Below are 17,680 nucleotides of genomic sequence, written 5' to 3'. Positions count from 1 at the left end.
GCTCCTGACCCAGGCCATGGTGTTTTCAATAGCCTCACATGGATGCGAAAGCTGGACAGTGAATAAGGAAGATCGTAGAAGAATTGATGTCTTTGAGTTGTGGTGTTGGAGGAGAATACTGAAAGTGCCATGGACTGCCAAAAGAACCAATAGATCTGTTTTGGAAGAAGTGCAACCTCTAACGAGATGGATTGGCAAGGTGGCATCATTGATGGCATCAAGTGTGGCAGCAGTAGTGAGGTTGGCCCAGAATCGGACATTGTTTCATTCTGCTGTGGATGGGGTTGCTATCAGTTCCAACTCGATGGTACCTGACCACAACAACAACAACAACAACAATGAAAGAGCACCAACATACATGAAGGAAACCTTACTGAAATTGAAGAAAGAAATATTTAAATCTACAAATATAGTGGGAGATTTTAATAGGCCACGTTGAAAATCGGACAGAACAAACAAAAACAAACTCAACAACGTTACAGAGGAACTAAACAACACAGTAAACCATCTTGACCTCATCGATGTATACAGAGCATTCAATCCAACAACAGCACAATATACATTCTTCTCCAGTGCATATGGAACATTTTCCAGAATTGACGATGTGTTAGATCAAAAACAAGCCTCCACAAATTTACAAACATTAAAATTCTACAGAGCATCTTCTCGGACCACAATGCTATCAAACTAGAAAGACCAATAAGAAGACCAAGGCAATAAAGTCAAATACATGGAAACTGAACAACACCCTGCTGAAAAGCGACTGGGTAAAAGAAGAAATTAAACATGAATTCACAAAGTTCCCCAAAACAAACAAGAATGAAAACACAACCACCAAAGTATTTGGGAAATGGCAAAAGCAGTGCTGATAGGACAATGTATTGCTATAAATTCACACACCGGAAAAGAGGAAAGAACCAAAATCAACACATTAACACATCATCTTCAACAATTAGAAGCAGACCAGCAGAGAGAACCTAGAGTCACCAACAGAAATAATAAAGATAAGAGCAGAAATAAATTAGACAGAAAACTGAAAAACTATAGAAAGAATCAACAGGACAAGAAGCTGGTTCTTTGAAAGGATTAATAAAATTGACAAACCATTGGCAAAACTAACAGAAGAAAAGAGGGAGAAGAAACAAATAACTCACATTAGAAACCACATGGGTGAAGTCACAACAAAACCAAATGAGATCAAAAGGATAATAACAGATACTATGAAGAGTTGTATTCCAACAAATTCGAGTGCTTAGAGGAGATGGATATATTTCTAGAAAAACATGACCTACATAAACTTATTCAGAGTGAAGTAGAAAACTTGAACAAACCCATAACAAAAGAAGAAACTGATGAGATCATCAAAAATCTCCCAACCAATAAAAATCAAGGCCCAGATGGCTTCACGGGTGAGTTCTATCAAGCATTCACGAAAGAACTGTCATCAACTCTACTCAAATTATTCCAGAATATAGAAGAGGATGGAAAACTCCCTAATTCTTTTTATGAAGCAAGCATAACTCTCATGCCAAAACCAGGGAAGGACATCTCTAAAAAAGAAAACTGTAGACCAATATCCCTCATGAACATAGATACAAAAATTCTCAACAAAATCCTAGCCAACAAAATCCATCAGCACATCAAAAAAATAATACATCATGACCAAGTGTGTTTCATAAAAGTGATACAAGGATGGTTCAACATTAGGAAAACAATCAACGTAATCCATCCTACAAATAGGAAAAAGGAAAAGAACCTTATGATCATATCGATTGATGCAGAAAAGGCATTTGACAAAATCCAACATCCATTACTGATAAAAACACTCAACAAAGTAGGAATTGAAGGGAAATTCTTCAACATAATTAAAAGCATATATACAAAACCAAACGCCTACATCACTCTCAATGGAGAGTCTCTGAAAGCCTTTCCTCTTCGAACAGGAACCAGACAAGGATGCTCTTTATCATAACTCTTATTCAATATTGTTCTGAAAGTCTTAGCAAGAGCTATACGGCATGATAAAGAAATTAAAGGCATCCAAATTGGCAAAGAGTGGAGAGCAGGACCTTACCCAGAGAAGCAGTGATGACTGAGATGGAGGCAGAGATGATGATGTGGTGCGATGGAGCAGCTAGGGACTTTAGATCCAGAGAGGGGGGACAACTCTGTGCTGAAGACCGGGGGAGGGGTGCAGGGGGCAGGCTTGCAGGGTATACCCTTTGGTTGGTTGATGATGGATGCATGGAGGGGATTGTGAATATGGCAATGAAATGATATACGATAGAATGAATGTAAAACTAATGTTCTCCCATGTAAACTATCACATAACTCATAATAAAATATATATATATTTTTAAATGGGCACAGGACATGAACAGACACTTCACCAAGGAGGAGATCAGGGCAGCAAACAAACATGAAGAAATGCTCATGATCACGAATCATTAGACAGATGCAAATCATAACAACAATGAGATATGATCACACACCAGCATTAACAGCAAAGATAAAAAAAGTAGAGGACAATAAATGCTGATGACGATGCGGAGAGACTGGGACCCTGCTATCTTGTTGGTGGGATTGCAAAATTGTCCAACCACTCTGGAAAGCAATATGGCGCTTCCTCAGAAGGTTGGAAATAGAAATATCTTATGACCCAGCAATTCCTCTACTTGGTATTTACCCACAAGCAATACACGCCATAACATGAGTGCATATATGCACACCAATGTTCATAGCAGCACTATTTACAATAGCAAAAAGTGGAGACAACCAAAATGCCCATCAGCTGAAGAATGGATAAACAAACTTTGGTACATACTTGCTACCTTGAAGAACAACAAGAAGGCTGCAAGCAATCACATAACATGGATCAACCTTGAGGACATTATGCTGAGTGAAATTAGTCAGTCACAAAAGTTGAAATACTGCATAAGACCATTATTGGAAAAGACTAAGAAAAAGAACCCACCCAAAGGGTGGGGGAATCTAAATATATAAGTGCTGATCACCGGTATGTATGGGATGAGAGATGGAGAGGGAAGGAAGGGAAGAAAAAGAACAGGGGAGGGAATAGACAGAGGGGTGCCTGGGAGCCGGGGGATTGGGGGTGGAAGGCTGACAATACACAAGAATGGGGAGGAGGGAAAGAAGAGCAAGTCAGACGGGAGAATGGTTAGGAAGGTTCGCATGGGCTAGGTGGGACAGAGCTAAATGACAAGGCATGCACAACCCTGGAATAATAAGGCTTCAGGAAACAGGGATTGAGGCATGCTTGAAAGAGGGAAAAGAGGGGAATAATGTTAGGATGCTTGGCTGTCTTTTGAATATTCATCTCCCTTGCCTACCATTGTGAAATAGACACTTGGGGCAGTTGGGGGAGATGGGGGGGGCAGCCAGAAACATCACAACAGAAAACATGTGGGCCTGTATCTCGCCTATAACTAACTGGAATACCTTGGGAGTGGGGCTCGAAACTGCCCAGACCCAAAATGGTGGGGGGACTATGATGGCATGGACAGAAGGAGCAGCTGGGGACACGGGACTCAGGGAGGGAGAGGAACTCTTTGCTGACAGCCGGGGGTGGGGCAGGCCTGTAGGGAGTATCCTTTGGTTATTTGATGATGCATGGAGGGGATTTTAATCATTGCAAGGAAATGAAATATGATAGGATGAATGTGAAGCTGAAGTGGAACAGAGGCAAATAATGGTATACAACAGGGCTCTGGGATACAGAGATTGAGACATGGTTTGAATGGGGAAAAGTGGGGGGAAATGTTAAGATACTTGGCTGTCTGTTGAATCTTGGTTCCCCTGGCATACTGCTATAAAATAGACACTGGAAGGGGAGAGAATAGAATAGCCAGAAATAACACCACAGAAAGCTTGTAAATCCATGTTCTGCCTCTAACTGGAATACCAAAATGGGGCGACAATGTTCCCAGTGAAGGATCGGCTGGAGACTTTGGACCTGGAGATGGAGAGGGGAGGTATGCAGATGACTGGGGGGCAGGCTTTCAGGGTATACCCTTTGGTTGATGGATGATGCATGGAAGGGATTGTAACTATGGCAAGAAAACGATATACAACAGGATCAATGTGAAGCTGATGTCCTCCCATGTAATCGATCACACAATTCACAAGAAAACATTAAAGAAACAACAACAACCAAAAAAATCAGGAATATGTAATCATTTAAAAAACCAAAGGGCACATTCTGCAAGCATGCCTCCTGGCCACCAGCACACAGTCTTTCTCTTTCCATGAGTCTAGGGTTCTCAGATGCTCTATATCTCCATGTCACCATATCTGCCTCCATCTCTGCTGTCACTGCTTCTATGGGTAGGGTCCCACATTCTACTCATGCTCTTCTCCCTTGATGGTCCTAGGGTCCTCTGTTCCTGGAATGTAAGATTAACTACTGCCCCCTTTTTGTTTTAAATGATAGTTACAGTTAATGACCTCAGAGATTTGTACAGAGTATTCAACATAACAACAGCACAATACACATTCTTTTCCACTGCACACTGAATATTCACCAGAATAGACCATGTGTTAGGCTACAAAGTAAGTTAAAAAACATCAAAATATTACAAAGCATCTTCTCAGGCCACAGTGTTATAAAATTAGAAATTAACAATAGGAATATCAAGGAAACAAAATCATATCATGGAAACTGAATAACACCCTGCGTAAAAGCTTCTGAGTAGTAGAACAAATAAAAAGTGAAGTGAAAAAATTCCTAGAAACAAATGAGAAGGAAAACACAACATACCAAAACCTTTGGGATACAGCAAAACCTTGCTAAGAGAACAATTTATTCCAATAAATGCAAACATTTAAAAAGAAGAAAGAACCAATATCAACACATTAGCACATGTCCAACAAGTGGAAAATGACCAGCAAAGTAAAGCTACAGCCACTAAAATAAACCAAATAATAAAGATTACAGCAAAAACAAGTGAGATAGAAAAATTATAGAAAAAAAAATCAATAAGACAAGAAGCTGGGCCTATGAAAAGATTCATGAAATTGACAAACCATTGGCAACTCTAAAAAAAGAAAACTGGGAGAAGGCAAAAATAACACACATAAGACACCACATGGGTGATATTGCAACAGAACCAATGGAAAGGAAACGGATAATAGAGTACTTATGAGTCAAGATGCTAACCTCAAAGTCAGCAGTTCAAAACTACCAGCCATTCTCCTGGAGAAAGATGAGGCTTTCTGCTCCCATAAAGATTTACAGCCTCAGAAACCCTACATAGGGTCAATATGAGTCAGAACCAACTCCACAGCACACTACCACCACCATGAAAAGTTGTACTCCAACAAATTTGAAAATTTAGAGAAGATGGATACATTTTTAGAGAAACACGACCTACCTAAACTTACACAGAGTAAGTAGAAAACTTAAACAGACTTATAACAAAACAAGAAATCGATCAGGTCATCAAAAAATTCCCAACCAAAAGAATCCAGGCCCAGATGGCTTTCCTGGTGAATTTTACCAAACATTCAGAGAAAAGCTGAAATTCATTCTACTTAAACTTCTCCAGAATATAGAAAAGAATAGAAAAACTTCCTTATACATTTTAGAAAGCAGGCATAATCCTCAAATCAAAACCAGGAAAGGGCATCACTAAAACAAAAGGAAAAAGAAAAAATTATAGACCAATATCCCTCATGAACATAGATGCAAAATTTCTCGACAAAACCCTAGTCAATAGAATTCAACAACATATCAAAAAATAATAATAATACATCATGACCAAGTGGGATTTATACTAGGGATGCAAGGATGGCTCAGTATTAGAAAAATAATCAATGTAATTCATCACATAACAAAAGGACAAAAATCACATGATTATATCAATTATGCAGAAAATGCATTTCACAAAATCCAACACCCATTCCTAATAACATCACTCAAGAAATCAGGACTTGAAGGGAAATTCCTCAACATAATTAAGAGCATTTATATAAAACCAACGGCCAACATTACTCTCGATGGCGGGAAACTGAAAGCATTCCCTTTTCAAAAAGTAACCATCAAGGGTACCCTTTATCACCACTCCTATTCAATATAGTGTTAGAAGTCTTAGCCAGAGCTATAAGGTAAGAAATATAGATTAAAGGCATCCAAATTGGCAAAGAAGAATTAAAATCCTCTATTTGCAGATGATGTATTCCTTCCTATACATAGAAAATTCCAAAGACTCAGAAAAAAGAAAAAAAAAAAACCTACTGGAACTCATTGGAAGACTCAACAAAGGAGCCAGGTAGAAGATCAACATATAAAAATCAGTTGGATTCCTCTATACTAATAAAGACTGCTCCAACGAGGAAATAAGAAAAACAATACCATTTACAATAGCCACTCAAAGTCTGAAACATTTAGGAATAAATTTAACCAGAGAAACAGAAGACATGTACAAAGAAAACTACAAAACACTAATTCAAGAAACCAAGATATTTACAAAAATGAAAGAATATACCATGCTCATGGACCGATATACTTAACATTGTGAAAAATGTCAATACTACCCACAGCTACCTAGAGATATAATGCAATCCCAGTCCAGATCCCAACAGCATTATTTGAAGAGGTGGAAAAAATTAGCACAAACTTTATATGGAAGGGAAAAAGACCTTGGTTAAGCAAAGCACTGCTTCAGAAGAATAAAGTGGGAAGCCTCTCACTTCCTGATTTCAAAATTTACTGCATGGCCACAGTGGTCAAAACAGTGTGGTACTGGTACAATGAAAGATACATAGATCAATGGAACAGAATTGAGAACCCATTAGTAAATTCAGCCACATACAGTCAACAGATCTTTGACAAAGAGCTAATGGGTGTTGGATTTTGTCAAATGCCTTTGCTGCATCTGGCGAGGGCCATGCCAGCAAGGAACGGAACGGTAGGGGACTCTATGCATGAAGGACTCATTGTTAAGCAAGGCCACAATGAGTCTCTCCTTGGAAGGCAAGGTCCCAAGGAGAATTCTCATGTGAGGCCTCTGCGGTTCTCATCTTTCCTCTTATGTATGGCTCATTTTGATTTTTTTCTTGATTATATTATGAAAGCTTTTTAGCAGGCTTTTCTATAATCATATGCTTTTTTATAATCATATTAGAGATTAAAAATTACATTTAGCTATTTTTGCACCATAGTCAATTATGAGTAGTTATAAAGATTGCTTTTACCAATAACAGTAAGTTTCACCACTAGGAGAAACCACACCAGCTAAAGTTTTGCCAATTCAAGTTTAAGATTACAATCAACATTCTGTTCTACATTCTGTGTAGTTTCGGTCAAGGATATTAAGACCCCTGGAAAGTAGCTTAGACACAATCAAGGGCTGAGGGAACAGTAATAGATCATAGGTAGAAATTTGACTAGATGTTTTGAATAGAGAAGTTGTTAGTATAAGGAAGTTGTTCCGTTTATTCTTAACTACAAAACTTTAAGTGTTTTTTATGTTCTTGTTTTTCTTGTTTAATCCATCATGAGAAACAACTGTGTTGCCAGTTATGATAGAAAATAATGTTTAGGAACATGTTGTGATTAATGAATGAATAGAAAATAGAGATAAGAAACAGGTGGCGGTAGAGATAAGAATAAGGAATAAGAACTCTTAAAGGTTAACTTGACATTTTAGGATGTCAGAAAGATTAAGGTATTTTAACAAGATCATTTACGTATCAATGAAAAAGAATACTTGATGGATGAGAAGAACAGGATATGAAAAGACCAAGGAAAGTGTTTTAAGAAAAATACCTGTGTTAACATTGCATAGACACAAAGTAAAAACTGATATAATCAAGGATGTGTAATGCTTCAAAGAAATTGATTGTGTATGAGATCATTGTACACTATGAGATTTTAACAGTATATAAAGAGCTGAAAAAATTAAGTAAAAACAGCATCATCTAAGACTCAGAAAAAAACATCGACTCCGTGTGATTTCTTTCGCCAACTCCACATCTCCCTTCATGAGGCCCCCCAATAAGTTTGTCGGGGCTGGTCCAGACATGCATCCATTCATATGATCATTTGGTTCTTCCCCCTTTTTAAATTTACATAGTGGATTAAGTTGATTGTTCTTCTAATCCAAAGTTTATGTACTCTTTCATTGTTGGGCATTTAGGCTGTTTCAACCTTTTTTGCTATTGTGAATAGTGCTGTGATGAACATCGGTGTGCATTTATCTACTCTATTTCTTCTGGATATATGCCATAAGGTATTTCTATTTACAACTTTCTGAGAAAGCAACACAATGTTTTCCACAGGAGTGAAACAATTTTATAGTCCCAAGAGCAATGTAGGAGGGTCCAGTCTCCACATCCTCACCGTTATTTGTTGTTTTCTTTTTCTGTTTTTGAATTTTGCTATCAATGTTGATGTGAGATGATATCTCACTGTTGGTTTGATTTGCATTTCTCTAATTAATGATTGTAAACATTTCTTCATATATTTATTGGCTGCCTGAATGTCTTCTTTAATTAAGTGTTTGTCCATGTTCTGTGCTGATTATTTAATTGGGTTATTTGTCTTTTTCTTGTAGAGTTGTTATTGTTGTTAAGTGCTGTCAAGTCAGTTTCAACTTATAAAGACCCTGTATAGGGTTTCCGAGGCTTTGAATCTTTGCCGGAGCAGAAAGTCTCTTCTTTCTCCTTTAGAGTGGTTGGCAGGCTCGAACAGTGGAACTTGTAGATTGTATCACAGTGCTTATCATATGGAGCCACCATACTCCCCTGTAGAGGTGTTGTAGTTTTCTACAGATATTAGGGATTAGTTCCTTGTTTGATATATCATTGGGGGGAAAAAAACAAAAAACCCAGTCAGCTCCCTTTTTACTCTTTTGGCAAAATCTTTTGATGCACATAAATGTCTAATTTTTAGGAAGTCCCATGTATAATTTTTAGGAAGTCCCAGTCATCTATCTGGACTCTTGGTGTGGCACTGTAGGATCAGCACTAGACACCTAACCCCAAGGTAGTGGTTCAAAACCACAAGCTGTTCCTCAGAAACCCTATACAGGTTTGCTATTAGTCAAAACCAACTCAATACACTTAACAACCACAGCAAATCATCCATTTAGTCTTCTGCTGTGTGTGTGTGTGTGTGTGTGTGTTGTGTGTGTTTTAGTAATGTTTGATAGTGTACTTATGACATGCATTAAACCCCCCAAGTTTGTCATTAGTTTTTCATTGATGATCTTTATAGTTCTAAGCTTTACAATTAGGTCTTTAATCCATCTTGAGTTTGTTTTTGTATATGGTGTGAGATATGGGTCTTGTTTCACTCTTCTGCAAATGGATTTCCAGTTTTGTCAGCACCACTTGTTGAAGAGACTATCTCTTCCCCATCCAATGTATTTTGGCCCTTTGTTAAAGATCAGTTGACTATATGTGGATGGGTTTACTTCTGGATTCACAATCTGTTCCATTGATTTTTGTACCAGTACCTGGCTGTTTAAGGAGCTCTGGTAGCGTAGTGGTTACGAATCGGGCTGCGAACTTAAAGGTCAGCGGTTCGAAACTACCAGCTGCTCCGCGGGAGAAAGATGAGGCTTTCTACTCCCGTAAGGATTTACACCTTCGAAAACCCTGTACAGGGTCGCTATGGGTCGGAACCGACTCGACGGCACGTAACAACAACAACAAATGCTTATCCAAAGTCTCTTTCCTTTCCATATAGAGTTCATGATGATTTTTTCTATCTCTTTAGAGAATGATGATGGAATCTGAATTCGAATTGCATTCTATCTATAGACTGTTTTGGGCACTGCAGACATTTTCATAATGTTAATCTTCCTATCCATAAGCATGGTATATACTTTCATTTTTGTAAATCTCTTGGTTTCTTATAGTAGTGTTTTGCAATTTTCTTTGTATAGGTCTTTTGTTTCTCAAGTTAGATTTATTCCTATGTATTTCATCTTTTGGGTGTCTATTATAAGTGGTATTGTTTTCTTATATTCTTTTTCAGAGCTGTATTTATTAATATAGAGGAATCCAACTGATTTTTATATATTGATCTTGTACCATGCCACTTTGCTGAATCTATCAATGAGTCCCAGTAATTTTCTTGCTGTGTCTTTGGGATTTTCTACATATAGGATCTTATCAACTTTAAACAGAGAGAGCTTTACTTCTTTGCCAATTTGTATGCTTTTAATTTCTCTTTCATGCTTTATATCTCCAGCTAAGACTTCTAACACAATATTGAATAAGAGTGGTGATAAAGGACATACATCATTGTCTGGTTCCTGTTTACAAAGGGAATACTTTCAGTTTCTCCCCATTGAGGGTAATGTTGGCTGTTGGGTTTGTATATATACTCTTAATTATGTTGTGGGATTTCCCTTCAATTCTTACTCTGTTGAGTGTTTTAGTCGAGAATGGATGTTGGATTTTTTTTTTTTTTAATGCTTTTTTTGCATCAATTGTTATGAACATGTTGTTCTTTTCCTTTGTTTTATTTATATTGTGGATTATGTTGTTTTTCTAATGTTGAACCATCGTTATATCTCTAGAATGAATCCCACTTGGTCGTGATGTATTTTTTTTTATATGTTCTGGAATGCTATTGGTTAGGATTTTATTGAGAATTTTTTCATCTAGGTTGATAAAGATATTAGTCTATAATTTTCTTTTTCAGTGATATCTTTGCCTGGTATTCTTATGATAGTTATGCTTGCTTCATTAAATGCACTCAGGAGCTTTCCATCCTTTTCCATGTTCTGGAATATTTGAGTAAAATTGGTGCAGCTATTCTCTAAATGCTCGGTAAAATTCACCAGTAAAACCATCTGGGACTCTCTGCTTCTCCCCATTGAACATGCAGCCGCAGTTTCTCTTGCAGTACCAGCTGCATCCCTAAGATAGGATGGTGAAGTTAGGAAGCAACGGATTTGGCCGTATTGGGCTCCTGGTCACCAGAGCTGCTGTTAACTCTGGCAAAGTGGAGGTTGTTGCCATTAACGGCCCTTTCATTAACCTCAACTACATGCTCTACATGTTCCAGTATGATTCCACCCATGGCAAGTTCAATGGCACTGCCAAGGCTGAGAACGGAAAGCTTATCATCAATGGGAAGCCCATCTCTATCTTCCAGGAGCAAGATCCCGCCAACATCAAGTGGGGTGATGCTGGTGCTGAATATGTTGCAGAGTCCACTGGTGTCTTCACAACCTTGAAGAAGGCTGAGGCTCACTTGAAGGGTGGTGCCAAAAGGGTAATCATCTATGCTCCTTCTGCAGATGCCCCCATGTATGTGATGAGTGTGAAAGATGAGAAGTATGACAACTCCTTAAAGATCGTCAGCAATGCCTCCTTCACCACCAATGGTTTGGCCCCCCTGCCCAAGGTCATCCATGACAATTTTGGCATCGTGGAGAGACTCATGACCATAGTCCATGCCATCACTGCTATCCAGAAGACTGTGGATGGCCCCTTTGGGAAATTATGGTGTGACAGCCATGAGGCTGCCAAGAACATCATAATTGCATCTACCTGTGCTGCTAAGGCTGTGGGCAAGGTCATCCCTGAACTGAATGGGAAATTCACTGGCATGGCCTTCTGTGTCCCCACTACCAATGTGTCTGTTGTGGACCTGACCTGCCACCTGGAGAAATCTGCCAAATATGATGACATCAAGAAGGTGGTGAAGCAAGCATCAGATGGACTCCTAAAAGGCATCCAGGGTTACACTGAAGACCAGGTCGTCTCCTGTGACTTTAACAGTGACACCCATTTTTCCATCTTTGATGCTGGGGCTGGAATTGCCCTCAACAACTTCTTTGTCGAGCTCATTTCCTGGTATGACAATGAATTTGGCTACAGCAACAGGCTGGTGCATCTTATGGTCCACATGGCCTCCAAGGAATAAGAGCCCCCTGAATCACAGCCCCAACAACAGCACTAGAGGAAGAGAGAGGCCCTCCTCAGCTGCTGGGAGTCCTTACCCCAACTTTAACCCTAAACACTGAGAAGCTTCCATCCATCCTCGCCGTTTCCATCCAGACCCCCTGGAAAAGGGGAGGGGCTACGAGAGCCTAGTCTTGTTATGTACCATCAATAAAGAACACTATCCAGGAAAAAAAAAAAAAAAATGTAGGACTTGTCAATTTTCTATGCTGGGAGTTTTTTAATTACCTGTTAAATTTCTTCTTTTTTTACAGGTCTGTTCAAGTTTTCTATGTCACTCTGTGTTAGTTTAAATAGGTCATTTTTTAAAGACATTTATCGTTTTCTCCTAGATTTTCAAATCAATTTTAGTACAATTCTTTATAGTATTCTGTCATTATCCTTTTTATTTCCATTGGTTCTACTGTGATGTTACCCATATTGTTTTTTATGCATGTTATTTTCATCTACACTTTCTTTTGTTTTATTTGATTTGCCAGTGGTTTGTCAATTTTATCAATCTTTTGAAAGAATCAACTTATTGTCTAGTAGTTTCTTTCAATTGTTTTTTCTGTTCTCCAATTTATTCTTATCTGCTCTAATCTTTATTATTTCCTTCTGGTGATTATAGGCTTTCATGGTCTTATTTTTTTTCTCTAATTGTTGGAGATGTTTTAATGTGCCGATTTTGGTTCTTTTTTCTTCTTGGATGTGTGCCTTTACTGCTATAAGTTGTCCTTTCAGCACTGCTTTTTGCTGTGTCCCAAAGATTTTGGTATGTTTTGTTTTCTTTCTCATTTGTTTCTAGGAAATTTAAAATTTCACTTTTTATTTGTTCTACTACCTTGTAGCGTTTAATCAGGGTGTTATTCAGTTTCCATGTATTTCACTTTATTTCCTTGATTGTTTTATTGTTGATTTCTAATTTTCTAGCATTGTTATCAGAAAAGATGCTTTGAAGTATTTCTATATTTTAAACTTTATTGAGCCTTTCTTTGTGGCTCAATATATGGCCTATTCTGGATAATGATCCTTGTGCACTGGAAAAAAACAAAAAAACCCCAAAAAAACTATGTATTGTTCTGTTGGTTTAAGTGCTCTAAATAAATCTATGAGGTCAAGTTGATTGATTGTGTCATTTTGTTTTTCTGTGTCTGTTTCATTTCTTTCTAGTTGTTCTGTCCTTTATTGAAAGTGGTCAATTTAAATCCACTACTATTATTGTGGGAGTCCTGGTGTGGCCCTATGGGTTAATGAGCCAGACTGCAAAGCTGTTTGAACTGCAAAGTTGGCAGTTCAAGCTCACCAGCTGTTCCTCAGAAACCCTATACAGGGTTGTTGTGGATTGGAATCGACTCAACAGCACTTCACAACAACAACTAATATTGTGGACTCCCAGTGTTGCACTGTAGGATTAAAACTGGAATTCTAAGTACAAATTTGACAGTTCAAACCCACTAGCTACTCCTTGGAAACTAACTCAAACAGCACTAACATCAACAACTTGGATTTTAGAGTTATCTCTTTTTTAAATTCTACTATAGTTCAATAGATGTATTTTGAGGCTCTTCCATTGGAAACATATGAGAGTGAGTCAAAAATTATCTACACTCTGGCTGTAGAATTTATTTTAGTGAACTTTTAGAATAGACAAATACATCATTTTTCAGCATAATCACCTTGATTTTCAATATACTTTGTCCATCTTCCAATAAGCTTTCATATTTCCTTATTTAAAAATGTTTTAGAACACATATGACCTAGTTTCATTGACTTGATGACCAGAACTTGTGTAGAGGAAGATAAAGAAATTTGATAAAAGAAGCAAGTATAAATTGCTACAATTTGGTAAACTTGGACCTATAATTATGTAACTCAAACTACCAAATGAGAGGGAAGGAGTCTTCACATCAAAGATCAAACCTATCCCCTCTGTACACAGGGTTGATAAGGACGGGCAAATTAGACATTGGCTACCTAAAATGGGGGTAGGGGACTACAAAGTGACTGGCTTACAAGTTTTCAAGAGGGAGTTTAGTTTCAGAGTGTGCAGGGTAAGGTAGAATCCCCACTGAATAGTTTTCATCTTGTCTAGATGAGTATGGTGAAAGGAGATGGGGATATGATTCATGCGATTCAATAGTGAGTAATTGTTATCATGACTAATTGTGTTTGTCACAAATGTAAAGGTAAATGTTGTGTAATATAAAGGGGGGAGTAGTTAATCTCACATTCCGGGAAAAGAGGACCCTAGAACCATCAAGAGAGAAGAGCATGAGTGGAACGTGGTACCTTAACCAGAGAAGAAGTGACAGCAGAGACTAAGGCAGAGGTTGAGCAGCTGAGGACTCTAGACTCATAGAAAGAGAAAGGCTGTGTGCTGGTGGCCAGGAGGCTGGCTTGAAGAACGTGCCCTTGGGGTTGTTTATACAATTATATATTCCTGTTTGTTTTTGTGTACAACAAAAAAGGGGGGGGATAGAAGCAAATACTATTAACAAATGATGCATGGAGGGGATTATAATCATTGCGATGAAACAAAATATGATAGGTTGATTGCAAAACCAATGTTTTCCCATGTAAATTATCACTCAATTCACAATAAAAGTTTTTTTTTTTTTTTAAGCCCATATTTTCCCATATGATAACCACTAATGACAGCTGGCTATAGAGCACTTATAATGTGGCTGTCCAAAGTAAAATGTGCTGTACTTGTAAAATAAACAGATGATTTCAATGAGTAACAACAACAACAAAAATGTTTTTGGCTGAGCTGTGAGCCATGAAAGCACCGCTGTCTTCATGTTTTCATCAGAGGTGAATCTTCTTTTTCATAGGGCTGCTTTCAGAGGACCAATCTGTCCCCTGAAAGTTCAATGGAGGAAGATCAGTTCTATAGGGAAGATACTTTAGTATCTTAAAACAAAGTTTTTGACTAGTATCAGCAGTATGGGCAGAAATGTATTGTCATGCAAGATCACAATGCCCTTGGACAGTGGTCCTCTGAGCTTAATCTGAAGTTTAAGCTTCATTCAGCATTTCAATTACTGAACACTGTTGATTGTTGAACCTTTTTCCTGATAGTGTTCTAATACTGGCCCTTGAGAGTCTCAGAAAACTGTCAGCATCAATTTTCCAGCTGAAGGTTGACTCTTGAACTTTTTCTTGGTCGGCAATTGAGGGTGTTTTTATTCGATATTCTGCTGTTTACTCTCAGACTCAGAGTGATGAATCCATGTATCGTCACCAGTAACAATATTTTTTAAAGAAACTTTTACCTTAATAAGAGCATTCGTCCAAATTTTGTTTACAAATGTCTAAATGATTCTGTTTATGCTCTTTCATGAGTTGTTTCAGTACCCATCTCACACAAACTTTCATAACCAAGTCTTTCACGGATTATTTCATAGGCAGAACTATGACTGATTTGCAAATGATTTGCCACATAATCCACTGTCACTCATCTGTTCAACAGAATCATTTCACGTGCATATGCAATGTTGTCATCAGGTATGGATATGAACAGGCATTTTAATATAATCAGAGTGCAGATAATCTTTTACTCACCCTTGTAATTTATTTCATTCATAAATAAGAATTCTTAGGAGTTTTTTGGGGTGGGGAAAGTAGTAAGGAGTTTGGATCAGGACTATGGCTAGGTCTAGGCTAGGCCAAGAACTTCATTTACTGATAGGGTTATGGTTAGGTCTAGGATTTGAGGTAGGGGTAGGGGTTTGGCTAGGGCTAGGAGTAGGGGTTGGTCTAGTTTTGCTATTCCAATTAAGGTTTTTATGTTACTTTTTTTTTTTTTTCTTTAAATCTACTTGATTTCCTCTTCATTTTGCGTTCTGTAAGGATAATTTTTCTTCTTTTTATTTTTGTTTTTTGTTGTTATTAACTGATATCTCTGGTACCCATTTTTCAGTTGTAAGTTTGTTTTGTTTTGACTATATCTGGGTTGAGTTCTGGTTGCTATTGTCATGTATATTAGTCTCAGGTTGTTGTGTGCTGTTGCTAGTTCTCTATTAAAATAACTCCCTTTAGCATTTTTTGTAAGGTTGGTCTGTTTTTTGCAAATTCTTTTAATTTCTATTTATTTTGAAATGTCCTAATGTTAAAATCATATTTGGACATTTTTTCTCATATGATTTTTGTTGGCATTTTTTTTTTCTTTCAGTCTTATCATAAATGTCATACCATTGTCTTCTTGCCTACATGGTTTCTGTTGAGAAGTCAGAGCTTAGGCTTATTAGTTCTCCTTTGTAGACAATTTTATTTTTCCCAAGCTGCTTTCAGGGTTTTTTTTCTTTTTTCTCCCTTGTCTTTATTTGAAAAGGTTGATTATAATATGTCTTGGTGATTTATTTGGGGATCTATCCTGTGTGGAGTTTATTTAACTTTCTGAATGGCCATATCCTCATCTTTTATTATGTTAGGGAAACTTTTTTCCAACAAATGCTGGAAATTTTTATCTTTCATGTGTGTCTCTTCCTGTTCTGAAATCACAATCACATGTAAGCTATTCCTATTGATAGTGCTGCACATAAATTTTAGGCTTTCTTTGGATGCTTTGAATTCACTTTTTTTATTGTTCCTCTAGCAGAGATTTGCCTTCAAGTTCAGTAATTCAGCCTTTTACTAACTCAATTCTACTTATCTGCCCTTTCATTGTACTGTCTACTTCTGAATTCTTAGTATTAATCTTCTGTCATTCTGATGGCTAAATTTTCTATTTATTTTGTCAGTTTGTTCTTGCAGTATTTCCCCAAATTCTACTACAATTTTCTCTGTTGATCCTTGCTTTCCTTAATCTTTCTTTCAACCCATTGAAGGTATCTAATCAAGTAGATTTGATACCATTTCCAGTATTATATTTTTTTTACTATGCATTTTGGTCACTTGTTTAAGGCACTCTGTCTTGTTTTTTCATGTGAGTTGAAAATGTCTGTTTTGCCAGAGACATTGTGGTGGTGCTTTATTTATATTTAATCAGTGATTATCTGTTGTGTGTTTTCAGGCACTCTCCCCCATTTCTCGGGGGATGTACTAGAGACTGGAAGTGTGAACACTGTTCTCTGTTTCCTATTTGTGTAGCATAGTTCAAGGCAGATTCATGTGCCTCCAGAAGCAGGTGTGGCATTCCCAGTGTCCTACCCCAGGCAGAGCCAAGGCTGCACAGGAGGGGGTGCCACCTACCACTGGGTTGGTGAGGGCAGGAACTGGATATGCCTTGTGCTACCACCAGTGGGGAACAGAGAGTTACACCCCTTGCTGTTAACCTTCAGCCACATCTTGTGTCTAAAGGCTATTGTATCAACAGCTACTTGCAAAACCTCAAGATGGACATGCTGCTCTACACCAGCTGACAGTTTATACATTGTTCTTCTCTCTCACTGCTCTTCTTCAGCTTCCTCTTACAGTCAGCACTCAATCCATTTTGTTGCTCTATCCTCTGAAGCTCATGGTTCCAGGATCACTGTTCTTAACTGTTTTACTTGGTCTAACATGTCTTTGTTGAAGAGGGTCTGTTCAGTGCATTTTACTAAACCATCTTTCCCCAGAAGCCCTGGAATAACACCCTTAAGATGTTGAAAGAAAAAAACTATCAATGAAAAATTCCACATAAAGTGAAAAATACATCCTTCATGAATGAATTCATTGCCATTAATAAATTCATAACCAGAGTGAATTCATTGCAGTAGACCTGACTTGGACTCTTAGTGTGGCCCTGTAGAATAAGCACTGACTGAGAACCACAAGG

The 17,680-nt window shown here is 37.8% G+C and overlaps 1 protein-coding gene across 1 annotated transcript; it reads left to right on the top strand.

Annotated features, from left to right (window-relative positions):
• The first annotated feature begins 10,900 nt into the window (after positions 1–10,900).
• LOC102837399 (glyceraldehyde-3-phosphate dehydrogenase-like) lies at positions 10,901–17,285 on the top strand. The gene is made up of 3 exons (XM_006873415.1): positions 10,901–11,734; positions 17,014–17,125; positions 17,224–17,285. Exons 1-3 carry the CDS (start codon positions 10,901–10,903, stop codon positions 17,283–17,285), a joined length of 1,008 nt encoding a protein of 335 aa, XP_006873477.1.
• The last annotated feature ends 395 nt before the right edge of the window (positions 17,286–17,680 follow it).

This window comes from Chrysochloris asiatica, unplaced genomic scaffold (assembly GCF_000296735.1).
Source record: "Chrysochloris asiatica unplaced genomic scaffold, ChrAsi1.0 scaffold00239, whole genome shotgun sequence".
NCBI classification, from domain to species: domain Eukaryota; kingdom Metazoa; phylum Chordata; class Mammalia; order Afrosoricida; family Chrysochloridae; genus Chrysochloris; species Chrysochloris asiatica.
Note: the sequence above shows the minus strand (reverse complement) of the source record. Positions and strands in the feature narration are given on the sequence as shown.